Source organism: Ovis canadensis, chromosome 25 (genome assembly GCF_042477335.2).
Source record: "Ovis canadensis isolate MfBH-ARS-UI-01 breed Bighorn chromosome 25, ARS-UI_OviCan_v2, whole genome shotgun sequence".
Classification (NCBI taxonomy): domain Eukaryota; kingdom Metazoa; phylum Chordata; class Mammalia; order Artiodactyla; family Bovidae; genus Ovis; species Ovis canadensis.
In genome coordinates this window covers 48,713,533-48,741,279 of record NC_091269.1, presented here as the reverse complement: position 1 = coordinate 48,741,279, position 27,747 = coordinate 48,713,533, and the positions used below count along the sequence as shown (strand labels likewise).

The window sequence follows — 27,747 nt, the reverse complement described above, 5'->3', positions numbered from 1 at the left end:
GTAGTCAGACTGAAAGGAGGTTATTTCAGGATGCCTGCCCCCACTTGGAGGTGAGGCATCCTTAATTTTAGATTTGCAGTACTAGAAGCTCCATGAATGGAAAGAACTCTGGTCATGAATCGACATCCCTGTGCTGCTACTTAACTAGCTGCATTACCGTGGATGGGTCACAATCTCATAGACTCTGTTTCCTCTTCTATAAACTAGTTAAACACTGCTGCTGCTGCTGCTAAGTCGCTTCAGTCGTGTCCGACTCTGTGCGACCCCATAGACGGCAGCCCACCAGGCTCCGCCGTCCCTGGGATTCTCCAGGCAAGAACACTGGGGTGGGTTGCCATTTCCTTCTACAATACATGAAAGTGGAAAGTGAAAGTGAAGTCGCTCAGTCGCGACCCCATGGACTGCAGCCCACTAGGCTCCTCCGTCCATGGGATTTTCCAGGCAAGAGTACTGGAGTGGGTTGCCATTGCTAACCACCCCCAAAAGGTGTTAAGAATAATGTAACAACTCATATTTATTAAAAGCCTCCCACCTGGCTCTTAACTAGTCAGTTCAGCTCAGTCATTCAGTTGTGTCTGACTCTTTGCGACCCCATGAACCACAGCACGCCAGGACTCCCTGTCCATCACCAACTCCTGTAGTCCACCCAAACCCATGCTCATTGAGTCAATGATGCCATCCAACCATCTCATCCTCTGTCATCCCCTTCTCCTCCTGCCCTCAATCTTTCCCAGCATCAGGGTCTTTTCAAATAAGTCAGTTCTCCACATCAGGTGGCCAAAGTACTGGAGTTTCAGCTTCAACATCAGTCCTTCCAATGAACACCCAGCACTGATCTCCTTTAGGATGGACTGGTTGGATTTCCTTGCAGTCCAAGGGACTCTCAAGAGTCTTCTCCAACACCACAGTTCAAAAGCATCAATTCTTCGGCATTCAGCTTTTTTTATAGTCCAACTCTCACATCCATACATGACCGCTGGAAAAACCACAGCCCTGACTAGACAGACCTTTGTTCACAAAGTAGTGTCTACTTTTTAACATGCTGTCTAGGCTGGCCATAACTTTCCTTCCAAGGAGTAAATGTCTTTTAATTTCATGGCTGCAATCACCATCTGCAGTGATTTTAGAGCCCTGAAAAATACAGTCTGACACTGTTTCCACTATTTTCCCATCTATTTCCCATGAAGTGATGGGACCGGATGGCATGATCTTAGTTTTCTGAATGTTGAGGTTTAGGCCAACTTTTTCACTCTCCTCTTTCACTTTCATTAAGAGGCTCTTTAGTTCTTCACTTTCTACCATAAGGGTGGTGTCATCTGCATATCTGAGGTTATTGATACTTTAACTAGTCAATCCTCATTAAATAAGCCTATGAGTCACATTTTATCCTCGTTTTATGTTACAGGAATGAAATGTTAACATATTTAAAGCCCACAGCCTTGTCCTTGGCACCTTGTGGCCACTAGGTAGGTAGTGAATCACACCAGTGTCCCTGTGGAAGGGGTTTTTTATTCCCATGTCTCTCCGGTATGAGATCTCAGTATCCCAATGCCAAGTCTGCATTTATGTCTGCAATTGTATTAATGCCATTACTATAACTGTCCTAAGCTGGTGGAGAAGGAAGACTGAGGCCTTCGTGCTGAATAGAAATGATGCATTCATGCCAACAGAAGGCCAAATGGAGTCAGATCCATGTGAAACACTGTACAGAGAAAAGTGCAGGGAGGACAGCAACATCCCCAAGCATGTGGTGTTTCAGGTTTGTGCAACTCCTAAAACCCAGGGCCACAGCCGCCAGGCCACAGCAGCATCGAAAGCAGTGACCGGGTTTCAGCAAACATCATCCATTTCATTGTTTATTTTAATTTTATGGGTGTTATGGTTTTCGTTTTTACACTTAAGCCATCCCTTCTGGGGGGGTTATGGCTCTCTAAATATGAACTTAGAAAAAGTTTTATCTGGTTTTATGATTGTATACTTAAGCAATATTGAAATAAAAACAGTTAACAGTGTGGGCTCATGGGAAGTGGGTTTCCTCCCCCCACCCTTTTAGAAGGATCCCAAGTTTGAGAAGGACCATGTGATACACATTCAAGGTGCTACATCTTATAATGGCTACAAAAGGCAGAGTGTTAAAAAGACCTGAAGCCCTGAGCCACCACTCAGGTCCACTGACCTTGCAGGTTTAGAATACAGGGCACCTATGGCACAAGGGCATTTCCCCCAACTTGCCTGCTCAGCTCTTGCCCTGGCAGCTCCATTTGTTTAGAACAGTACCCAAGGGCCCAAAATGCCTCATTCATAGGTCACTGCCCTTGGGCTGTTTGGGATGGGCTAAAATCAAGGGGCTCAAGAGAAAGAAAAAAAAAATTGAGCTTTGGAAATAGAGGATGAGAAAGGGAAGCATAGGATGGTTGGCAGGCCCATGTCAAGTCTTCCGTGAAGCTGGAAGCAGCTACGCCGAGACTCCTGGCTCTGAAATGCAGAGACCTAGGTTCGGAGGGCCAGGGACCTGGCTTGGGCAGAGGCCCTCTCCTCTAGTCCTTCCCTCTGCAGCCTTATTAACTCCCAGAAAGTCCCTTTCCCATGCCAGCTAAATAAGACACTTCATTTTAACCTCTTTCCCAGGCTAGTACCTCCCTGGCCTGCTAACTCTTGAACTCTAAGAAGGGAGAAACATTCCCTAAGCCCAAAGTAATCTCAAAATCTAATTGTGCCTGACACTACCTGCCTCAAGCAATCCAAGGGGAGAGCTGCAAAACCTCAGAACCATTTCTCTAGGGCATCTGGGAAAAGCAGGGGAGCAGGAGGGCCGGCTCAATCAGAGCTTATAAGGGACACCTGGCTTCTCCAGCAAGTAAAAGGCACCTGGCCCCCCAGTAGTTGAGTCCAACCCTCCAGCAATGACTAAAAACAACTAAAGCGTCTCTACAGGGCTGACAGCAAGTAAAGCTGGGTGTCTATCACCCCAGGTGGAAACTAGAGTGTTGCCATCCCCAAGGACGCCCCTTAAAGTCAGGTGCCGAAATAAAACTGGAGCACCATGGCCTTCTACCGGTGTTTGATAACAGGTCTAGGGTTAGGAACAGGAGCAAGTCTGCAGCAAAGCCCTGCAACCCAGCGCCTGCACGGTCGCATCGTGATCCTCACTGTGTCTTTCAGAGGCTCCTATCTCCGTCGGCGGGAAGAAGAAAAAGAAAACTCTAAAACTACTATTTCTATTTTACAACTGCATTGGTGTAAAGACATACATATTAAAACGTTTTTTTTTTTTTCCCTTCTGATTATGAAAGAAATTACAACTTTTTTGTGGACTCGAAAAAGTACCGTGGGTTTGGAGAGGTGCCCACTCCACCTGACGGAGAGGTCCGCAGGCTGGCCTCTGGTCACTGAGCGCTGGGGTTGGAGGGTCCAGGCGACCTGAGGGTCTTCCCGCCCTCTCCTCCCGCGCCGGTGCTCCCCTCAGGCCTGCCTCACTCCGCTGCTGCAGACGCAGCCCCGAGGTGGGGCACGGAGCACCCGTCTGACCTCTGGACGCCGCTCGCCCCAGAGCTCCCTCCTCAGACCGACCGTGCCCAGGAGGGGGCGGGGTGGCCCCAGCGGACTTACTTGAGTTCCACTGACCACAAGCCCGGCCATGGCGACGGGGCGCGCGCGCGGTACCGAGTGCCAAGCAGGAGCGCGGTGGCGGCGGGAAGCTCGCGGCCGGCGCTTAGTTCCGCACTGGGCGGTCAGCTGACCCGGCGGAAGCCCGAGGCGCGGACCGAGCGTCGGAACCGCGGCTCAGCTGTGCGCCCGCCGGCCGCCCTGGGCCGGGCCTCGCGCAGGTGAGCCTCAGCTACCGCCCCGCGCGCCGCAACAGGTGCCGGCCGCTCCTGCGCCCCACCTGGGGCGCGGGGGAACCACCTGGCTTCTCGGCTCCCCACCCCCGGGCGTCCCAGGACCCTATCGTTCAGGAGGGGTCAAGACAACAGGAATAGGTCCCCCATCTCACGCCCAGAGCCCTGCCGCGTTGGTGGGGGCGCACGGAGGATAGCGGAGTGGGGAGGTCTCCCATCATGAGCTCCCCATCTGAACCGTTAGCCAGGAGCATGGAGAGCTAGGACTTTCCTCTGTGTCACAATCCGGATTACACAATTGTCCTCCACTGCAGGGAGGAGGGGCGTCTGGGCGGAAACTCCTCTCCCCAACTTTGAGGGGATGGGGGAAGGGGAATAGTTAAGAGATTGAAAGGATACTTGATGGAGTTTCCGTTTGCATGGGGAGCAGGAGGAAATTGAATTTTTCTGTAAGTAAAGCACTGGCTCAGCTAGTAGCACCCTACTTGACAGGAATACTCCCCGGGAAGAAGAGTCAAAAGATGTTCCCAAATGTATTTTCTAATCAATCTCACAGGGAAATGTTAAATGTGAGGCTGCAAGTCGTTGGAGGAGTCAGCTCCCCACACGCATCTTCCCAGCACCTGGAAGTGAAGGGTGGCCTCTGCTGCCTCCTGTCTGGATGAAGTCAGGCCCGGTGGGTACGCAAATGGATGTCCATGCCTGTCCTCCACTGAAAGGGCCCCAATTTTCTCCAGGCCTGTTTTTGCCTTCACAGCTCCATCACCAGGATGCACCAAGCGATTCAGTTCAGTCGCGTCCAGTTCTTTGCAACCTCATGGATACTCAAACTCATGTTCATCAAGACGTTGATGCCACCCAACCATCTCATCCTCTGTGGTCCCCTTCTCCTCCCGCCTTCAATCTTTCCCAGCATCAGGGTCTTTTCAAATGAGTCAGTTCTTTGCATCAGATGGCCAAAGTATTTGAGTTTCAGCTTCAGCTGAATATTCAGTGAATATTCAGGACTGATTTCCTTTAGGATTGACTGGTTGGATCTCCTTGCAGTCCAAGGGACTCTCAAGAGTCTTCTCCAACACCGCAGTTCAAAAGCATCAATTCTTAGGCATTCAGCTTTCTTTATGGTCCAACTCTCACATCCATACATGACTACTGGAAAAACCGTATCTTTGGACAGACTTTTGCTGGCAAAAAAATTACCAGTTCAATTTCATGTATTACCCATGCCCTATTGCAACTGAGAGCCAGCCCAGCAGTAACTAGCCTTTCCACCCTGCTTCTTTAATACCAATGGGCATAGGCACCATTTGAACAGAGAAGGGAAGACTGACTCCTGACACGCCAGACTCCAGGTCTCATGGGCATTGCAAGTACCTCAGTTCAGTAGACCTATTGATGACTGTAGCTTCCCACCTCCATCAAAGAGGGTGTTCACAGGCCTTTTCATTGTTCCCATTTTATTACTCCATAGATCTAAACCGTAGATCTGAGAAAGCCCTAGTTGTTCAGTTGATGATGATGGTTATAATGGTGGTTCAGCATTTTGTGGCCATCACAGTTCTCTCTCAGGCGTGGTGCTAATGCATCGTAACATGCATCTTTATTGTCAGCATTCTGATGAGTGAGGGTGACTTCTGAGGGTTGACCCGCCTGCCCTTTCTCTCTGTTGGAAGGAGCAGACACAGTAAAGTAGAGCTGTAAGAACATAGACTTGGTTGTGTTTACTTTGGGGGGCTCCAGGAAATGCTGTAACAAAAGGCCTCACTGGCCAAATAAGCAAGCTTGCCCTCCAGAGATAAGGGGGATCAAAGGGAATCTTCCAGGCCTCCTGCCCCAGGCCAGCTCCTCCAGCTCCTCCCTCCTTCTCTGCTGGACACACCCTCTCTGGTCCATTGTCTTTTGTCTGCCTTTCCTGCCTGAAAAAGAGGAAGTGATACTCTGCCCTCCCAGGGGGAACTTTCCCCTTGGCCTTCCTAAAAGGGCTTTGACCCAAAGGAGACAACACATGGAAATAAACTGAAACCTACTCAGAAATGAAACTGGAACCCCACTCTTCCCTCCCACCAGGAGGAGGGTGCCTATGGTCATTTCATCCATGCCCCTACCTCCATACATGGCTGTGTCTTCTGAGCACAGAAAGTCTGTTCTGCAGACCCTATCCACCAGTGACACCAACGTCAAGCAGGGGTCTTTGCCACTTTTCCAAACCCCCTCACTGCAGTTCCCTTCTCTACATAGCCCCAGGGATATCATTCTAAAAGCTGGATTTGACCCTACCTGAAATCTTTCAATGGCTTCCTCCCAGTCTAATAATACAGCCCAAAATCTTGAGCCCCAATCATCATACTTACGTCCCTCAGACCTTTTATATCCCGTCAACCTTTGCCTCTCCGGCCTCCTTTCTTGCTTGTGCCATCCTCTGCTTGCCTTTTAGCTGTTGGTTTTGCCTCAAATGCCTCTCCAACCACTCGTCTCCACTAAGTGAACACACTGGGAAGACCAGTTGACTCCGGGGAGAGAACATTGGGAAATCACAAAGAACAAAGTTCAAGACAGCTCATATTAAAGTGGGCTTTAATGTTAGAAATGTAAATTGATGACAACAGGGAGCTATTGAAAGTTACACAGAGTAAAAATTTGTTTAATGTAGTGGAGGAGGGCTCCTCTAGGAACAGATTGGATTCACCTCTCCTTACTCCCCTCAGCTTTGGGCAGTTAATCTTCAGAACAGAGGAACAAGGAGAAGGAGCAGGAGGGAGAGGAGAAGGAGAATAAGTTATCTGTCTCTGAACCAAGGAAGATTGGAAGAGTGAGCAGGGCGGGGACATTCTTCTACCTCATCACCTTCTTAACCAAAAAGGGAAGTTTCTTCAGGTAACATGGACCTCCCCTTGGGAGGGGAGAGAGCAAACTCATATCCAGCTGGCCCAGAAGTGGGCAAATGATTCCTTTGGAACACAAGGAGTTTGCAGAAATCAACAGAGAGGCTGAGTCTTATTGGGGTTTCTCCCTGCATAAAGCGCTTCCTGTCCCTGCCCCAGGAGCACCAAGGGGAAGGGAAGGTTCATGCAGTCATCTGGGTTCATCCCATTCCTCAGCCAAGAGAGAGGGAGCTGGAGGACTCCCTGCCTCACCCATTTATATCTCAGTCCCTCTGCCCCAGTTTCCAAAGGCTAGGCCCCATGCCAGGCACTGGGGGCACTCATGACACAGACACACCCTCCAGGAAAGAGGTTCATGCTCAGGCATTTAAGGTAATACGTCAACACGAAGTGCTCTAATTGGGGTCCTATTTTCTGAAACCAAAGGTGAGACATGTAGCCCAATTTGTTCAGTACACTCAAGACGACCACAGGACAGAAAGTTCAAATCAAACCTGGGCTAAATTCTGAAGTTCTAACATATGTATACGGAGAGTGAGAAGGCTCAACACGCATAACTGGATACTTCCTTATCGCCTTGATGAAGAGGGCGATATTTTATTCCTACTGTCAGCTTTGTTATTATTATTATTCTTTGGCAGACGAGGCCTTTTCCCCTAGAGTCCTTCCTCCGTCACATTCCTGGGGACAGAAAGGAAAATCCTGTTTATTTCCAATCAAGGGAGTTGATTCTAGGGTCGGCCAGAACCAGAGAAACAGGAACTGATTCCTTAATCTTCCAACTCCGTGCATCAGCAGCTGAAAGAAAGACAGGGGCCAGTTAACAAAGTTTTAGTCACATTCCTCCCTATCCTTAACTGAATTTCTGTTCGGCCTGGCCTCATTTCTTTCAGGCCCAGCCTCTGAGCAGGTTAAGATGGCTGCTGTAATTAACCACACCCCAGCCCCTAGTTCAGACTCACCACATTCAGATTTCAATTAAAAAAAAAAAATGCAGGATGTCTGCACACAAAATGCTCTTTGTTGCTGAAGCAGGCTCATTTCAGCCTAAAAGGGGCTGGGGAAGTACAGGAAAGAGGGGAGTTTTCCTGGGCCCTCTTGGCAGTTTGTGCACACTAGTGAGGCGACTTGAGGATGATCTATACTTCAGAACACCTCTCTGCTTTCCCATGCTGAACAATTCAATTGTTTCATGTATATTAAATGTCATCATAATGTCTGGCATGAGTATTCGTTGCACAGATATTACTTTATTGTTATTATTTACTAGTATCCTAATTATAATTACTATTATTTAATTCTCAGCACCTCTGATTTCCCTTCTCTTTAGTTCATAAAAGGGTCTGTTGTTGTTTCTCTACTGAAGTGCAAATATCCACCAGAAGCAGAGAAGGGAGCAGGTTTGGGGAAGGGGTGTGGGAAGGAGCTTCTGCTTTTCTTCTGTGATTTCTGCGACCTGCACTTACTACTTTCGTAATTAAAGACAAGATAGGAGGAGACCAGCAGGGAAATAAATAAGAATTTACAAATGAGACTGCTATCTGCTGATGTCTTAGCATTATTTTCACAAATCCTGAAGACAGCAGTGAAAAGCAAATCATATTCCCCAATTTGCCTGGAACTTGCCAGATACTCCAGGTCCTTAGCTGAGCGCAGGAGAGAGTCATCCCTGATGTGGCGACAGGGGTTCAGATTTGGAAAGGGAAAGGAATCCTTGACCAGACGACACTGTTCAGCTTTATACTGGCCAGTGGGGAAGAAGGGACCAGGGTCTAAGGCCCAGTGATCCTTCCAGAATCCCAGCTTGGCTTGGCAAGTTTCTGCCACTTAGAGGAAAAACCTCCCCCAACTTCAATTAATTATATATAGAACTCACAAGAGAATGACAAATATCATGTGATATTGCTTATATATGGAATCTTTAAAAAGGACACAAATGAACTTATTTGCAAAACTGAAAGAGTTACAGATATAGAAAATAAACTTATCGAAGGAAGGGGGAGGGATAAACGGGAAGATTGGGATCGACACATTCATACTACTATATATAAAATATATAACTAATAACACAGGCAACTCTACTCAGTATTCTGTGATGGCCTATATGGGAAAATAGTCTTAAAAAGAGTGGACATATGTATTTGCATATGAGATTCACTTTGCTTTTTACCTGAAACTGGGCTTCCCTGGCCGCTCAGTGGTAAAGAATCCACCTGTGAATGCAGAAGACGCAGGTTTGATCCCTAGGTCAAGAAGATCCCCTGCAGGAGGAAATGGCAACCCAGTCCAGTATTCTTGCCCAGGAAATCCCATGGATAGAGGAGCCTGGCAGGTTACAGTCCGTAGGGCTGCAAAAGAGTTGGGACACATCTAAGCGACTAAACAACAAATACCACCTGCAAGTAACATGACCCTGTAAATCAGTTATACCTCAGGAAAAATTTAAAAAAATGAGACGTCAGGCTTGTCACTTTAAAAAAAGCATGTGAAAGTCAGAAAATGAGATTCTGATTCAGTAGGTGGTGCCCTAGCATCTCTTATTTTTCTCAGGTACTTCAAGTAGTGAGGACTTGTAATCATCCAAACTCACTGTGGCTTCACAAGTCATCTGCTCCAGCTACTGATGTGGGAACCAAGGCTGAGAGAGTAAAAGGAAGCAGCCCAAGGTCACCCAGCCAATGAGCAGCAGACCCCAGGCCAGCGCTGTGATCTTCGGAACAAAATAAAACAGAATTCCTCCTAAGTCCCAGTAAGAACAGGATAAAGAGACAGGAGGAGCGCCAGAAAGATGCCATTTCACATCTAATCACTTCTTGTCACGTTGTAACCATTTTCCTCATATGGAGCCCCACGCTGATGGATCAGAAATAACATTTTCAAAGTTATATCTGCAAGGAAATGGCTATTAATGTTCTTCCTCTCCTTTTAGAGTGCTGAGGAGTACATATTAATTTTCTCTCTACTTATATTGCCTATTTGCAAATTGTATTCACTACCCAGTGCTCCAATTTGTCCTACCCATGAAGAGATTAGGATGAATAAATGTGTTCCTGGAAAGAAAAGAAAAGAAAGAATTTGTCACTGAGATTTATTTTTATAATTATTTACAGGGATTATTTTAGAATATATGAGGGCAATAATAATAATGTACATGCAAGAGTTCTGGCATAATTTACCAATATTAATTCTGTGTCTCTTCTCACTTCTTTGAAAGGAACCTCAGCTCTCTCTGCAGCTCTGAGCCAGGGGCCAAAGAGGTGGCAGCTACACCTGACCTCACTGGTGCTGAGGGCGAGATGAAGGGCTGGTCATGCCTTAGAGTGGCCAATGCCCTGGCCTAGAAGTCCTGGGTTCAAGACCTAGCTTTGTACCAGCCAGCTGGGAGCCCATGCAGAATCTTTCACTCCTAATATCCTCAGTTTCCTTAATGTAAATTAATGAATCTAAGAAACTATTTATTAGTAAAATGAAAATACAAGTTAAGTAGGACTTCCCTGGTGGCTCAGCGGGTAAAGAATTTGCCTGCAATGCAGGAGACCTGGGTTTAATCCCTGGGTTGGGAAGATCCCCTAGAAAAGGGAACGGCTCCCCCCTCCAGTATTCTGGCCTGAAGAATTCCATGGACTGTATAGTCCATAGGGTCACAAAGAATCAGACACAACTGAGCAACTTGCACACATCACACACATAAGTAGGTACAGCTCCCCAAAATAAGGAGAATGTCAATAAATTTCCTGAGCACCTACTACACAACACGCACCAGGGGCAGAACAAGGACCAAGACAAAGACAGTCCTTACTCCCACGAGGTTTACACGGAAGACACGGGTAACAAGCAGATAAATAATACAATTTCACGTATGTGAAATACATAATTTCAGGTAGCACTGACATGTGCTATAAAGACAAAAGTAGACAATGTGATAAAGAGCGGGGGCGGGGTGCTAATTTGGGGGGACACAAACCTCACAGCTTCAGATGGCTGTGGGGTGTTCTGGGGAGGCTTCTCTAAGGGGAGCAATATTGCAGCCGAAGTCTGAATAGTAAGATGGGGCCAGCAATGAGAAGACTTGGTAGAAGGGTTTTCCAGGCAGAGGAACAGCAAATGCAAAAGCTCTGAGTGTTCTCCCAGTGTTGTGCTGTCGTGTTCTCACTCTGCTGTGCTTGCGTGGTGAACCTGAACTCAAGTGCTTCCAAGGGCAGAGTGTCACCCCAACCAGAAAGATGAGTACCCAAGACAGCCAGCCGCTCCAGGCTTTGGATGGCTCCTCAGCTTCAGAGCACACAGGTGGGCCGAGGCTTCAAGATGCTGCAGCCAGAAGCAGAGACAGGCACAGGCACACAGAAGTTTGACAGCCCTATGAAGCACCTGCAGTCTTCTTGGAGAAGAAAACACAGAAGGATCACTGACCTTGATAGATGACTACACTGGCACAGACTCTCACAGACACACAAGTAAGCACACAAACACACACAAACAGACCTAAGTGCATTCACAAGAGACTCATGCCAATGCTAGATTCATGGATTCCATCTCGTGGTTGTGATCTAAGCCCTGAACCCCAATCTGAGACACACCTTGGTTGCCCATCTACTGCAATAGCTATACTGGCAGGCAAAGAATACAGACACTTTAGATTTTTGGTACTTGTTTTAGGTGTTTTTTTTTTTTTCTTTTTGGCAATACTGCATGGCCTGTGGGATCTTGGTTCCGCAACCAGGGATCGAATCAGTGGCCCCTGCAGTAGAAGCATGGAGTCCTAACTTCTGGACCACCAGGGAACTCCCAAATTATTGGTACTTGAACTCGGAGGGTTTATAGCTTATCCTGATGTAATGGAAATGCATTCACTCAATTCATTTATTCAAAAATATTTATTGAGTGCTGGCTGTATACTTGACACTAACGTCGGGACAAGGCAGTACAGAAAATGAAGTTTCTACTCTTGCGGAGCTTACTGTCAGTAGTAGCAGCGGTAGTGTTAAGTCACTCAGTTGTGTCCGACTCTGCGATCTCATAGACTGCAGCCTGCCAGGCTTCTCTATCCATGGAATTCTCCAGGTAAGAATACTGGAGTGGATTATCATTCCCTTCTCAAGAGGATCTTCCCGATCCAGGGATTGAACCCGGGTCTGCTACGTTACAGGCAGATTCTTCACCATTTGAGCCTTAGTGGAGGTAGATATAAAAAAGAAAATACAGGATATGTCAGGCGGTGCTAAGTAAGAGAACAATACAGCAGAGAAGGGGGATAAAAAGTACCAGGGGTAGGCAATCCAGTGGTTAAGACTTCACGCTTTCACTGCAGGGGGATGGTTTCGATCCCTGGTCAGGGAACTAAGATCCCACACACCACATGGTTCAACAAAAAAGAAAAGTGTTAGGGGTACATAGGGTGATCAGAAGGCCCCACTAAGAAAGTGGCATTTAGGCCAAGACTTGCAGGAAGTAAGGGAGAACCAGGTGGACATCTAGGAGAAAAATGTTCCAGGCAGCCAGAACAGCAAGTGCCAAGTCCCTGCTAAGCAGGCCTTGGCAGGTCTGGGAAACAGCAAACATGTCAGAGTGGCTGAAGTGGAGTGAGCAAGGGCAAAAACAGCAGTCAGGGAAATTGCAGGGCAGGGTTTAGGGTGGGGATGGGGGCAGACCATCTATCACCTGACAGACTGAAGCTGGGACTTGGCCTTGCTCTCCAAGATGGGGATAAGGAGGCATGAGCGGAGGACCCACATTTTGTAAGTATTGTTCTGGCTACTGTATTTAGAACGGACCAGGGAAGGGAAGGGCAGAAGTAGGGAAACCAAACAGCAGCCTATGGCGAGAATCCTCGAGACAGGGAACAGGACCCTAATGCATCTTGAAGATGGCATGAACAGAATTTCCTGGTGGATATGACATGGAGGGTATGAGAAACACAGGAGTCAAGGGTAAGTCCAAGATTTTGACCTGAGCAACTAGAAGGATGGAGCTGTCACACTGAAATGGATGAGCAAATTAAGGGAAGCAGGGAGTCGGGATCACTTGACCTGAGAAGTTTGATACGACTTTGAGACAGAGAAGTGGAAATGTCAAGGAGAAAGTGAAACATATGAAAGTGAAGGAAACAGATCTGTACCAGAGTTAGAAATTTCAGAGTCCTCAGCTTTTAGATGTCATTTAAAGCCACAGGAGAGGAGAGAGAGCTGAAGATTGGGCCCTAGAGTACTAACAGCTAGAAGTCAAGGAAAAGGGGAGGAACCACAGAGAGCCTGAGAGTGAGCAGCTGGAGAGGTAAGGACAAACCAAAAGCAAGTCAGACCCCAGAAGCCAAAGAGAGAAAGTGATCAAAGGGACGGAGTTCGAGCATGATGACCAATTCAGTCAAGGATCACCAAAGGCTGTTGAAAGCAGTGGGTAAACAGGAAATTCACATGGTCTCCAAGTATCATTCCACAGATTGCCTATAAATTACAAAGGGAAAAGTACCTTTACACTGCAGAGATCTGGCAGTCACCACCTACCCCAAGAGTTCAAAGCTGGCATCCAGTGATGAGACAACAGGACAATACAGACCCTGATGAGATACAAGAGGAAGTACACACCGCCCACATGCTGTTCTTGCCAAAATATCTGGCCAGAATCTATTCACGAGGAAGCAGACAGGTCAAAACGTGGAACGTTATTTAAGACAATGGTTCTAACTTGGAGGGTATTATGCTTAGTGGAATATGTCAGACAGAGAAATACAAATATTGTACCCTATCACTCACCTATGGAATCTAAAAAATAAACTAGTGAATATTTTTAAAGAAAGAAACAGAGTACAGATATAAAAGAACAAACTAGTGGTTACCAGTGGGGAGAGAGAAGCAGGGAGTGGGGAAGATCAAGGTAGGGAATTCAGAGGAACAAACAACTATGTATAAAATAAATAAGCTACAAGGATATATGTACAGCACAGAGAATACAGCCAAATTTTTAATAATTAAAAATGGAACATAATCTTTAAATTTGTGAATTACTATATTGTACACTTGAGACTTATTACAATATTATAAATGAACTATATCTCAATTTTAAAAAATTTTAAAAAAAAAGACCTTGGGATTAGACTGTCCGAAATGTCATATCGTGGGGCCAAAAGGGGGGCTGAGTATTCTAGATTAAAATGCACTAAAGAGACATGACAACCAAGAGCAATGCATGATCTTTTACTGGCTATTAGAACTAGGGGGAAAAACTAAAAAGACATTTCAGATAATTGGAAATGTTTTAATTAGAACCTTTTAACAATTATATTAAATTAACATCACTTTTCTCAGGTGTGCTAATTGTACTGAAGTTTCATAAGAGAATGTTCTCTCCTTAAGAGATGTGAGCTGAAGAAATCAAGATAAACATCAAGATGCCTACAGCTTGCATATGATTTGGGATTGGAGGAAAGTGTGTGTGTGTGTAGGACAGAGAGAGAGAAAATGACATGTTACATGGTAACATTAAGAGCTAAAGAGTCTAGGTGAAGGCACTGGGCATTCATCATCCTGTTTTTAAATTTTTTCATAAGTTTGCAATTTTTTTGTAAATAAAATATTGGAATAAAAGAAGGAGTGATTAACTTGTCCAGTGCTACTAAAGGTCAAGTAAATTGAGGACAGAGAATTCACCATTGGGTTTAACAACAGGGAGGTTACTGGTGACCCTGCAGATAGGAAGAGAGAAGTAGGCAAAGCCCAAATCATAAGGAGCTGAACAGACCCCACTGTGAACACAGCAGGAGATAAGTGGTCATGTTTGTGTTGGAGGACCACTGGACTCACAGTGAGGGGAAGGACAGATCAGGCGGGGGTGAGCAGGGACAGGAGAATGTCCTCACAGGCTCTGAAAGGACACTCCCACCTCATGAAGGGTGGTGGGGGCCTGACAGGAGAGACTGCAAAAAGACTGCAGCCCAACTGCCAAAAGCTGATGTCTGCTGGGAGTCAGGGGGGAGGGAGCCAAGACGGTGCCATTCACCAAAATAACGGGTTGGAAAGGGGCAGAGAGGCCTGATGCATTTAAAAGTCTACAAATTCACAAAGACACACGCACCCCAATGCTCACAGCACCGCTATTCACAACAGACAAGACATGGAAACAACCGAAAGGTCCATCAACAGAGGAATGGGTAAAGAAGATGTGGTGCCTACACAGAACGGAACATCACTCGGCCACAGAAAAGACGGACATGATGCCATTTGCAGCAACATGGGTGCAACTGGAGGGCATCCCACCAAGCGAAGTAAGTGAGAGAAAGACAAATGTCTCCTGGTATCACCTACACGTGGAATCTAAACTATGACACCACTGAACCTATCCATGACACAGAAACAGACTCCCAGAGAGAGCAGACCCATGCCTGCCAAGGCGGATGGCACAAAAGACTGAGGTTAGCAGATGAAAGCCTTTGCGTACAGAATGGATAAACAACAAGGTCCTGCTGTATAAGACGGAGAGCTGTATTCAGTATCATATGATAAATCATACTGGAAAAGAACATACCAAAAAAGAATGCATTATATATATACGTATAACTGAATCACTTTCCTGTATAGCAGTAATAACACAATACTGTATATCAATCATACTTCAGTTTTTAAAATAATAATAAGATAGGGTCTACACACAGTGCGCCCTCCTCTGAGGAAAGCAAGAGACGGGACATGCGCGTGACAGGACCGTGAGTGCAGCACACTTGAGGACCTGGGGAGCCACTCCCATCGCACTCCACATCTGTCGTCCGAGCCAAGCTCAGAGTGCTGGGGGCTGCGACTACGGTGTGACAGTGACCTGGCGGCACCTCTGTTCATAGTCTCCTCGTCCTGGGGAATTCCTCTCCCCAGACCACTTCTAAGCGCTGCTCACCTTGTTGACAAGTGTTCTCCAGTGTTCCAACCCTCGATGACTGCTTTGGGGTCTGAAACATCATTAAGAGGTGCTCCTGTGTGCTCGGCACTGACGCCTGCAACTTGATGTTATGTACGTTCACTTCTGCCACTATCTTCCCAACTAGGTGGTCAGTTCCTTGACTGTAGGGAACCCAGTTTATATTTCAAAATACTCTCAGCCTTGCCCAGAAGAGTTGATCTATAAACTGGGAAACAGAGGAGAACAACAGAGGCAGGGAGACGATGAAGGCCAACACTTAACATGCCCCCTAATGGCTCACCGTGCTGACTCCCAGACATGGGGACCACTTCTGCCGGTATGAGGGGAGCCTCTAAGAGGCCACTTCTGCCAGCGCCCCCAGTTCCTAAGTCAGAACCTCTGGTAGGAAGCCTCCCAGAAACAGCCCACGGTGCTCTCTCCCAAAGCTGTTTGCAGTAAGTGACTCACCCAATTAAGAGCATCTACATAACAAAGCCTCACCGGGCTGCAGAGGTCATGCAGACTGTGAAGTGCGTCTTTAGTGCCTGCGTAGAAGGTTCACTAATTACCAGTCATTTCCACCCCTCAAGAGCCTGTCAGCCTTTGAGATGCAGGGGATAAAAGAATCCCCAAATTCCCACCCCACACCAATCACTCCTCCGTCTCCAACCCGCCCCTGCATTTCAAACCTGTGACTAATTAAGTACCAGGGATGGGCCTCTGCCCACCTGGCTCAGTGCCTGGAGGAAGGCAGGAGAGGAAAGAGGTTGCCTCCGATGGGGAGCAGGTTTTAGTAAAAGGAAACTGAAGGGGCAAGGGAGCAAGGAGAGTCCTGACAGCGCTGCCTCCTCTCCGTTAAACGAACAGAACTTGTATTGTTTTACCTCTGTTTTTAAAGGTGATAAGGTGGCTCAGAGGTTAAAGCATCTGCCTCCAATGTGGGAGACCTGGGTTCGATCCCTGGGTAGGGAAGATCCCCTGGAGAAGGAAATGGCAATCCACTCCAGTATTCTTGCCTGGAGAATCCCATGGATGGAGAAGCCTAGTAGGTTACAGTCCACGAGGTCGCAAAAAGTTGGACACGACTGAGTGACTTCACCTTACCTAAGGGCTTCCCTCATAGATCAGTTGCTAAAGAATTCGCCCACAATGCAGGAGATTCCGGTTCGATTCCTGGGTCAGGAAGATCCCCTGGAGAAGGGATAGTCTACCCACTCCAGTATTCTTTGGCTTCCCTGGTGGCTCAGATGGTAAAGAATCTGCCTGCAATGTGGGAAACCTGGGTTCGATCCCTGGGTCGGGAAGATCCCCTGGAGGAAGACATGGCAACACACTCCTGTATTCTTGCCAGGAGAATCCCCATGGACAGAAGAGCCTGGCAGGCTACAGTCCATAGGATCACAGAGTCAGACACGGCTGAGCGACTCAGGACAACACAGCATAACGGTGATAAGTGTCTGCGGTAGAGCCTACAGTGAGCAGGTAAGAAGAAAGCTAAACTCACTCATAATTCCACCCACTAAGGTGACCAGATGTTGGTCACATAAACACCTTACAGCCTGCTTTCTAGATGACATGCATTTTTAAATTTTTATTTATTTACTTATTTTTGGCCACAGAGCATGTGGGATCTTACTTCCCAAACCAGGGATTGAACCCTCACCCCCTGCAGTGGAAGTGTACAGCCTTAACTGGCCTTAACTGGATAGCCAGGGAAGTCCCTAGGTAACATACATTAGCCATGGGTGTGTGTATGCCCCTGCTCTTTCAAAAATCAGCTTTTTCCATTTCATGAAATACCTCAAATGGCTCTCTCCATGGGCATGTGAAAAGAAAGCTGTCAGAGATACTGACCTAGGCTACCAGAGAGACGTGTTTGGGCATCAGAGCATAAGAGGAAGCCATTGTCAGATTTCTGAAAGCTGAAGGAGGCCACTGAGAGGCAGGAAAAAGCTCTTACCTTTGGAACCCAAGCGACTTCCTCTCTACAAACCTTGGTTTCCTCATCTAGAAGATGTGTCCTTTATAAGATCACTGTGATGATGTAAGGGAAATCACGGTGATGAAAGGACTATGCAAGCACTGGATACCTTATCCCTCGCTTTAGTAAGTATTCATTTGTGGAACTTCCCTGGTAGTCCAGTGGTTAAGACTCTGTGCTTCCAGAAAAGAAGCCATCTGGTTCAGCCCTAGAGGAGCTTAAAATCTAAATGGGAAGTTGAACACACACATACAAAAGTTAAAGGATATGAACAGCTAATAAAAGATATCATCAATTAGTAGACAATTAAGTGCCAGATGAGTGGCCCAGACAGTACTCCAGGAATTCAGAGGTAAGAAAGAACCCGGGGGATAACAGTAATAGCCACTCTGAGCACGTTCTATGTGCCAGGCACACACATGCATTGTTGCATTTCATTTACCCAGTGACTTATGAAGTAGGTACCATTATTACATCCATTTTGCACAGGAGGCAACTGAAACCTCAGAGAGTTTAAGAACCCTGCCCCAAGTCACACATCTAGGAAGTGTGGCAGTGTGGAATCAAGCAGCTGGACCCGGGGCACCCACCACACTGAAGCACTATGATCTACTCTGATGGAGGTAGGGGAGGGGAAGCTGGATACTACAAACAGGAGCCTCAGAAGCAAAGATGAGACCGAGGAGGGTGTCCTGGTATGAGGGAGAAGAGGCCATCCACTCTGGCTGGATTGCCAGTCTCTGTGGGCAGTAGATGCTCTCACAGTAAGAAGGTGGAAGGGGAGGAGCTAAGGCATATGAAACTTTTTTTTTTTTTTGGCAGAACACAGGTCACCCAGGAGGGCTTGAGGCAACAGAAGATCCAATTAAAGCAGTTTGGGGGAAGCAGGCTTGAGAGGAGACACTTCAGGAGGCTATTAGATGAAGGTGAGGCGGACTGAAGCAGAAGCACCTAGGGCTAGGGGGACCATCATTCTCCCTAGAAAGCCCTTGTCCCTTAACTTTTTCATATTCATAACATTTTGAGCCAATCTACATCAGTTTCCATAGCCTCCAGCCTCCTTTTGGCATGTTTACTGACTTATTTCACACTTCAGTTCTGCAAGAGATAGCTCATTCATTCATTCCAGAAGTGCTTGTGAAGCTCCCATGTCAAAGGGAAAATCAATCTGCACAATTTGGTGGCTAGTTAGAAAGGGAAGGAGGCTGAAGATGCTGCTGATGATCCAGCAAAGCCATTCCTCACTAGAATCCCCAATTTCCCCACCTCTCAAGCCTGGTGGGGGACAAGCTTCCCCACATCAGCCAGCTCCTCAGGCCATTGCTTCCACTTCTCACTCCCACACCCCACCATCCTTGCTGAAAAGGCCAGTCCCCCACCAGCAAATGGAAAAAAGGCTCCCTTTTCTTCTGAAGAAGCAGGGCAGGGAAACTGAAGACATGGCAAAGCCTTTGACTCTACAAGCAAAACTTGGAGAATGTGGCAGAAGAGCCCCATGGTAGAAAGAAGGCTCAGTAGCAAAGTTGGGGACAGTGAAAGAAAAAGCTTTGAAGATGTGTTAATGTAGCCAATATTTACTGAATATTGATGTATACGGCAGACTCTGCAGAGAACAAAAGTAGGGTGACATCATTTGTGCTTTTAAATAATGCTGCGTAAAAGGTAAGGGAGAAGAAACGGAAGAAGTAAAGCTAGAAATAGAAACAGAAAAAGAAGAAACACTGAGCCCTGAGACATGAAGCATCCTGGCCAAAGTCAGGGACTGGGGAAAGGATGGAGGGAAAACCTCCTAACAAGCCATGGTTTCTCCAGTAGTCACGTATGGATAGGAGAATTGGACCATAAAGAAGGCTGACCACCAAAGAATTGATGCTTTTAAACTGTGGTCTTGGGAGAAGACTCTTGAGAGTCCCTTGGACTGCAAGGAGATCACACCAGTCAATCCTAAAGGAAATCAATCCTGAATATTTATTGGAAGGACTGATGCTGAAGTTGAAGCTCCACTACTTTGGCCACCTGATGCGAAGAGCCGACTCATTAGAAAAGACTGATGCTGGGAAAGATTGAAGGTAGGAGGAGAAGGGGGCGACAGAGGATGAGGTGGTTGGAGGGCATCACCGACTCAATGGACATGAGTTTGAGGAAGCTCCAGGAGATGGTGAAGGATAGGAAAGCCTGGCGTGCTGCAGTCCATGGGGTCGAAAAAAGTTAGAGACAAATGAGCAACTGAACAAAAGCTTCAGTGAGTCTACCCTGTACTCAAACACAAGCCCTCAAATGTTCAGGCCACCACTTGCCCAAGGAAACGTAGCCCAGAGGTGCTCCCATGCCACTGGGCCATTGATTGCATTCCACAAACATCTTTTGAGCACTGCAATGCTAGGCACTTAAGCTACTGAACTCTGCTGAGAAGAATGAGAGTTGATTGTCACCGAAGGTGGTTGATTTGACAGTATCTCTGATGCCTTAGAAACTTTAATCAAACTCACTGAGTGCCACTGAGGTTTGTGGGGAGAGAAAACCAGAAGTGAAGAGGAGAAATTTCATACATTCTAAAACCAGAAAGGGATAATCATTTTATTCTCATTGGGCTTTCAGTTCAGTTCACTTCAGTCGCTCACTTGTGTCCGACTCTTTGCACGCAAGAATCGCAGCACGCCAGGCCTCCCTGTCCATCACCAACTCCCGGAGTTCACTCAGATTCACATCCATCGAGTCAGTGATGCCATCCAGCCATCTCATCCTCTGTCATCCCCTTCTCCTCGTGCCCCCAATCCAGCATCAAGTCTTTTCCAATGAGTCAACTCTTCGCGTGAGGTGGCCAAAGTACTGGAGTTTCAGCTTTAGCATCATTCCTTCTAAAGAAATCCCAGGGCTATCTCCTTCAGAATGGACTTTGGTAAGAGGTAAATAATGAAACACTGTGAGGCTACATAGAACAGTGTAGAAGACCAAGTAGGCATCTTATAAAATCATCTGAACATTGTTTTCTCACTCAATTCTGGCCTGACTGACTCTCATTACTGAACTTACCAGTTTTTCTGTTGAAATTGTTGCCTGGCGAGGCTGTAGACATTCAGTCAGACTGCTTAGTGCTGAGGTCCCCACCAGTATCACCCGAGAAGCCCATGGGCACATCTAAGAAGTAATCACCGTCACGGGGATTTAAGTTGGTGCAGCCACTATGAAAAAAAGAGTGTGGAGATTCCTCAAAAAACTAAAAATAGAACTTCATACGCCCCAGAAATCCCACTCTGGACATGTATCTGGACTAAACAATAATTTAAAAAGACAGCCCTTGCATCAAGGCCATCGGCGCTGCTGCCATGCTGGTGGTTTTGAGTCAGGAGAGTGGAGGCTGGGTTGGGGGGAGAAGAGGGTTGACGGGCGGTCTCTGAGTCCTGGTCTGGTCACTATGGGTTGTTTTTTCCTTGGCTGTGAGCTCTCGGGCCACACCTGCTCTTTCAGCTTCAAGGCAGAAGAGGATGATACAGAGCTCCTGCTGGCTTTGACCATGCTGTGCCTCACTGAGAGAATAATGTGGTAGAAGCCGTAGTGTGAACCATGACCAGGAGGAGATCAAAGTCCCTGTGGCCAACCTCAAGTCGTCCTGTGAACCTATGTTCAGTTTGGATGACTTCCAGCTCCAGCCACCCATAACCTTCTGCCTGATGTCAGGTTCTGGCCCCTTGCAGATCACTGGGTGGCACCAGATTGTCACTACAAGCAATGACTTCCTGAGGAAGAGAGCAAAGAGGAAGGGAGTGAGGAGGAGGGAGCTGAGTTGTGCCCCATCCTGCCTGCTGAGAAGCAGAGGGGCAGGCTCTAACTCTCTCTGGTGAGCTAGCTGCCAGCCACATGCACCACGCGCCATCTTCCTGTATAAGTTTCAAGAACTGTGTGACTTCTCCACTGAAGAGGATGGCTAGTGATGGGGTGGGGGGGGTGGGGGGGGCCTTGATCTGGTGCTAGAAGAGAGGGGGTCCCATTCTCCACCAGGCCTTGGTATTCTAATCATGCACCTCACCTGGGCTTCCCTTTTCTCCAGGAATGGGAGGAACTCTGAACTTCTAGCCTCTCTCTCCTCACTTGCCTGTGAGGTTGGAGGTCAGCATCTAAAGCTAAGGACTACACATTTTTAATATTTGTTACATTTTTGGATAAAGGTTGAAATAAGAGTGGAGGTTTTTTTGCAGAAAACAAAACAAACGAACAAAAAAACACATGTTTCTAGGCTCACAGCAGCACTAGTTACAATAGCCAAAGCATTGAAAAAACCAAAGTATCCATCACAGGATAGATGAATAAAGGAGATGTCATAAATATATACATATATATATACACATACACACACAATGGAATACTACTCAGCCATAAAAAAGAATGCAATTATATCATTTGCAGCAACATAGATACAACTAGAGATTATCATACTAAGTAAAGTCAGGCAGAGAAAGACAAACATTATATGATGTCACTTAGATATGGATTCTAAAATATTACATAAATGAATTTATCTATGAAACAATCCCAGAAATAGAGAATAGACTTGTGCTTGCCAACGGGGAGGAGGGGAGGGAGAGGAATGGCCTGGGAGTTTGGGATTAGTAGACACAAACTGTTACATTCAGAATGGATAAACAAGATCCTACTGTATAGCACAGGGAACTATAGCCAATCTCCTGGGATAAACCATTATGGAAAAAGAATATTTTAAAAAGGAATGTATGTATGTGAATAACTGAGTGATTTAGCTGTACAGTGGAAATTAACACACCATTGTAAACCAACTATACTTGAATTTAAAAAAGACGGAAAGAGAGAAAACTAGTCACCGTCAGATCTATTTAGAAGCCATCCAAGAGCCAGGCTAGGGCAAACCAACATATATTATTGATTGTGAGTGATATAAACTGGCTCTAGCTAATTTAAGCAAGAAAAGAAACCTATCAAAAGATATCAGGAAGCTCAGAAAATCAGTAAAAGGTCTAGAGACTCAGACTTGGGAAACGGTACAGAGGGGCTCGGAAACAGAGGATGTCACTGGTCATACTACTGCAACAGTCTGATTAGACACTGCCTGAGCAGCTGCCATTATCACAGTGGACACAGCAGCAACTGGCCAGTTGCTTCACTGCCTCCCTAGATAGTTAATGCCATTGTATTGGGTTCAATGCTGCTGCTGAGAAGGGTTTATAATCCACCCTAAACCTCTGCTCACCTCTTGAGGAGCCTCAGCTGTCAGGGACAGGGAGGAGGAGGATGTGACCCCTTCAGCTTCTATAGTTGGAAACAGGTCCTTTATTCCAACAAGCAGGAAGCAGGATTCAGATGCTAGGCATAAAAAAGGAGATAACACTAAGGGTGAAGGGTATGACCAAACTTCACTCCCAAGTGACTTTGGAAACCCATACGTCAAGAACCTTTGAAGGCAAGTGTCTAACAGGCTTCTAAAACTGTTTTGGCCCACTGTGTGACATTCCTACGGTGGTAGTGCTGGGCTGTGCTAAGTTGCTTCAGTCATGTCTGACTCTGCAACCCCAAGGACTGTAGCCCGCCAGGCTCCTCTGTTCATGGGATTCTCCAGGCAAGAATACTGGAGTGGGCTGCTGTGCCCTCCTCCAGAGGATCTTCCCAACCCAGGGATTGAACCCCCATCTCTGAAGTCTCCTGCATTGGCAGACAGGTTCTTTACCACCAGTGCCACCTGGGAAGCCCCCAATGGTGGTAACACCAAATGGAAATAAGGTTAGTCAGATGGAACAGGTAAGTGATATGCCTGGCTGCAAATATTAAAAAAAACACACACACACACACAATTTCATTGACTTAAACAAATAGTGATTTTATTTTTCTAATCTAACAAAAGTTTTGGAGGCAGGTGATTCCTAGAAATTGTTGTGTCTCAGAGACATTAGGATTAAGTCTCTTTCTGCTAGTCTCTTAGACTTTTCCTCATGGTCACAAGATGGATGCCATGGTTCTGGATATTGTACCCAAGCCCAAGGAAGGAAGAAAGGAGAAAGAAAGGAAAGGGAAGGGTCAGAACAACTGTATCATTTACTCTGATCAAGAAAACAATGTTTTCCAAAGCTCCCCCTCTTACTTTGCCACTGCCTTACATTTACTTGTGCTTCATTTACCCAGAGTGGGTCACATAACCATCCCTGGCTGGAAGAATAGTCAGACAAAATGAAAACAAGATCGTCATGACTGGCTCCCACCAATTTTGCACCACTGCCTAGCCCAAGCACACTGCTACAATGTTAAGCTGAGGAAGAAGGAAGGAGGTGGATATTAGATAACTTAACTAAATTCTGGTATCAGATTTGGGCATTTTAGGATCAGAATTTGGACACATGAGCATAGGGAACAAGGGCCTTCCAGGAACAAGGGACAGAGGAGCTGAAAAACGCAGAGCATGTAGAGAGAACATTAGACTTGACTGGGGTGTAGACAGCTGTACTTTTGATAATCATTCCTATAGAAGTAAAATTGATTTCAAGGATATAGACACGAAAAATGTATTAGAGGAAAAATTCTGTTAACAACCTATATGACCATCAGCAGGGAAGTGGCTGATTAAGCGAGGTATATCCACTCTATGGAATACAGGGGGTCCTTGACTTCAACAGTTGGACTTAAGATTTTTTCAACTTTACAGTGGTATGAAAGTGACAAGCCAACAGTAGAAACTATACTTTCAATTATCCATTTTGATTTTTTCCGGGGCTACTGATATGCAGTATGATAGTTTCCTGATGCCGAATAGCAGCAGTGAGCTGCCGCTCCCAGTCAGTCCCACGATCACAATGGGAAATAACTGATACAACTATTCTGTACCTGTACAACCTTTATTTCTTTTCACTTTCAGTACAGTATTCAATAAATTACATGAGATATTCAACACTCTATTATAAAATAGACCTGTATTAGGTGATTTTGCCCAACTAGACTTATGAAAGTCTTCTGAGCATGTTTAAGGTAGGCTAGGCTGAACTATGTTGGTAGATTGTAGTCGGTAATCTACCAACTACTAGGCTGGTAGATTAAGATATATTAAATGCATTTTCAACTGGATGATATGTTCAACTTTACCAGCTGAACTACCTGGAAAGCTAGAATGGGTTTATCAGCTAACTCCATCATAAGTCAAAGATTTGTACTATGCAGCTAAAAAAAGGAATAAATTAGCTATCTATAGACTCATTTTTTACTGAGAAAGAATGAACAAATTGCAGGCAACTCTAGTATAACCATTTTTGTATAAACAAGCAATAACATAAGAGCACCATACATTTGAGTGTAATTTATATGAGCATGCTGAGCATGGTGCAGGGACAGAAGTTACACCCCCGGCTGTTAACACTGTGTATCTCAGGAGACAGAGTGGGAAATGGAGAGGGAGATGAATGAGATCATGTTTTTCTTTACGTATCTTCGAGAGCTTCGCTGGTTGAAGTGAACATAGATTTCGCTTATAACTTTGAAATGCAACTTAATCAAAGCTGTTTAAAAGAAGTTTAGAACTAAATTACAAAGTATCAAGTGTTACACGTGGACAGTAGAAAGTCACTGAAGATTTGGGGGCAAAGGAACCATGGGAGCAAGAAAATGAAGCTGGTAGGAGGATGGATAATACATTAGGGGCAAGAGAGGCCAAGGATACATGGAATAATTAGAAGGTTTGTGCTGTAGCAGCTCAGCCAGAAGATAATAACGGACTAATAATACAGGGGTAATAACACAGCAATAATACGTGAAATGAGAAAAAGAAGGAGCCCAGGCTAGAGCCTTAGGACATACATGCATGGAGGGTGGGAGGAGCAGTGATGGGGGAGGAATGTCTCTGTGAAATTGTGTCAACCAGCACATCATGCACTTTGAAAACCAAAATAAATAACTAGAAAACCATAGATATTGGTTTGTTTTCTTCGCCAACCTCCTTGATCATTGATTTGTTTTATATTTACAATATAAAGACTCAGAATAGTCATTATTTTTCTGTACGTTTGTGCTATCTCCCTTATTAAACTGAAAAAACACCCGAGATATGAGACAACAAACAATGCTTACTGGTAACCCCCAGAAGTGAAGCGAGTCCCCAAAGTTGTCGTTCATTCAGCACGGCTGATGGTACTAATTAGTGCCCTTTTCTTCATTCATTTCTTGAAAGGACAGCTCTAGTCCCTGCCCTGTCAAGTTACCATCCAGTGAAGAGGAGAGACTCTCATCAGAAAATCCCATGTGGTAAGTGCAGTGAGCCAGGTGAAGAAGAGGGCAGAAGTTCACTCTAGACAGAAGAGAAAGCCTTAGCAAGGTCCTGAGGTGAGATGCTATATGGCACCTCTGAGTAACCAAAATGCAGCCACGGGTGGCAAAAACTCAGAATGAGGGGCAGTAGCAGACAAGAGAAACCTAGTCTGCCTTTGAAAACAATTTTTAAAGATCACTCTGGCTGCTGAAGAGCTAGAAGAGAAACAAGCAGGGGAGCTCAAAGGTCCAGTTTCCCCATCAGACTGGGAGCTGTCCAGGAGTTGAGCTGAACCCACTTTATTTATTCCTTTCTCCTCCTCTGTGTGGACCCTCCTGCTCAGCAAGGCCTCAGATGCAGGTGGATGCAGTTAACAAGACAGCAGACACTCCCCCACAAGGTAAGTAAAAGCCCAGCAAGATTCCTCTAGAATGATGAGTTGAGTTGCTGGGGCTCTGATGGAAAGAAGGGATGAGGATACGGATGAGATGCCCCGAGGCGAGGCCAATTTCTTCTCTCCATGCCTCAATTTCTTTATCTATGAAACAGGCCATTCATGGTACTTACCTCAGAGTTAATGTTAATTAGTGTCCGACAGAAAACAAACGTTCTAACAGAGTTAGCTTTTGTTTTTCACCTTCCTGAAAGACACGTGGGACCCTACGGGCACGAAAATGTTTTCCCTGGTGTCTGAGGTATGCCTGGTTTCAGATACCAGAGAATGTTCCAGAACTCCTGACCCAATCAGGTCTCGGGACTCCCAAAAGACCAAAGTTTGACAAAGTTTTACCTGAGAGTTTGGGCCAGGGTATGTGGTTGTAGAACTTTGATTTTAAAATCCTTAGATAGAACCTTAGGCAGGGGAAAGGACCTGTCCACTGTCCTCCTGTGAGTCCGGTTGTGCGCCAAGCAGCTGGATCGCGCCGCGACATCCGGCTGCCCAGCCGGCGGGGGTGGAGCCCGGCGAGCCGGGGGCGGGCCGGCGACGCGGAGGGGCGGGACCGGCACTGCAGCCCGCGGCCCCGCCCCCGGCGGAAGTGCCGCCGGGCCCGCCCCTCCCACCGGAGGCTGAGTGCCCTCGCCCTTCCCCCGACCCGCTCTGCCCCGCGCGGTTCGGCTCCTAGGGAGTGTAAGGCCGGGGCCCCACCACCAGTCCGAAGAGGAGGCCCCCGGGTCTGCGTATCTGGCTGTCCCGGGTGGTACGTTCTGTCCCTCTCACTCCCCCGCCCTCCCTTCCATTCCTGCGTTACCGGCGCGGCCGCAGGCGCCGCGGGGAACCGCACAGGTAAAGACTCGGCTAGCGAGGGCGCAGGTGTGGGTCCCTCCCGGGCTGGACGGGCAGGGGAGAGCTGACAGCACGTGCCCAGCTTTTTTTTTTTTTTAATCAGAGCGATTGTATTGATTGTGGGGCTCGGGGAGGGCGGACGCAGACCCCAGGAGCCCTACACAGCACCGGGGTGACAGAGGGGGCGGGACTGAAGCCCCCAGAGCTTGGGGGCCGTATCATTCGTGTCCCCGCGTCTTGCGCAGGCTCTGTTGTGTCTCAGAAGTGATGAGCTGGTTGGGTGGGGGCGGGTCGAGGCCGCGGCACCGGACGGTTATTCCCCCACCCGCTCCCCGAGCTGACTGGGGTCTGACAATCGCCCCGCCCGGGCGCGCAGTCTCAGGTTTGCGGAATGAAAATCAATAAAAACCAATGCAGTGGAAACGAACATGAAACACTTTGGTTGTTATTATTTGCGTTTGTTAAAGTATATTATTTTTTTTTAACTTCCTTCTTGGAAAAGGTGGCTAGGATCAGAGCCTCGGAGAAGGACTCAAAATGCCCCCTGGGCTCCCGGCAAGGGGAGGGATCCCAAGCCGCGCAAACTTCCCTGAGCTGCTGTGAGGGATCCAGCGGCTGTGGGG

At 46.8% G+C, this 27,747-nt stretch overlaps 1 protein-coding gene and 1 long non-coding RNA gene across 2 annotated transcripts in view; one reads left to right on the top strand and one right to left on the bottom strand.

Annotated features, from left to right (window-relative positions):
- LRMDA (leucine rich melanocyte differentiation associated) overlaps positions 1-26,790 on the bottom strand; it is a 1,405,312-nt gene extending 1,378,522 nt beyond the window's left edge. Inside the window, exons 1-7 of the mRNA XM_069572198.1 lie at positions 26,630-26,790; positions 20,619-20,767; positions 11,680-11,889; positions 10,953-11,099; positions 8,892-9,069; positions 6,191-7,519; positions 3,610-5,502 (exon numbers count right to left, since the gene is read on the bottom strand). Of these exons, the coding sequence (XP_069428299.1) occupies positions 3,610-3,639 (30 nt within the window). The 5' untranslated portion in view covers positions 3,640-5,502; positions 6,191-7,519; positions 8,892-9,069; ... (2 more) ...; positions 20,619-20,767; positions 26,630-26,790. The remainder of the gene's footprint in view (positions 1-3,609; positions 5,503-6,190; positions 7,520-8,891; positions 9,070-10,952; positions 11,100-11,679; positions 11,890-20,618; positions 20,768-26,629) is intronic.
- On the top strand, positions 3,638-9,792 carry LOC138430192 (uncharacterized). Its single transcript, XR_011253047.1, has 4 exons — positions 3,638-3,827; positions 4,396-4,515; positions 6,545-6,713; positions 9,272-9,792. It is a non-coding gene; the product is annotated as an uncharacterized lncRNA (long non-coding RNA).
- Positions 26,791-27,747: the final 957 nt, after the last annotated feature.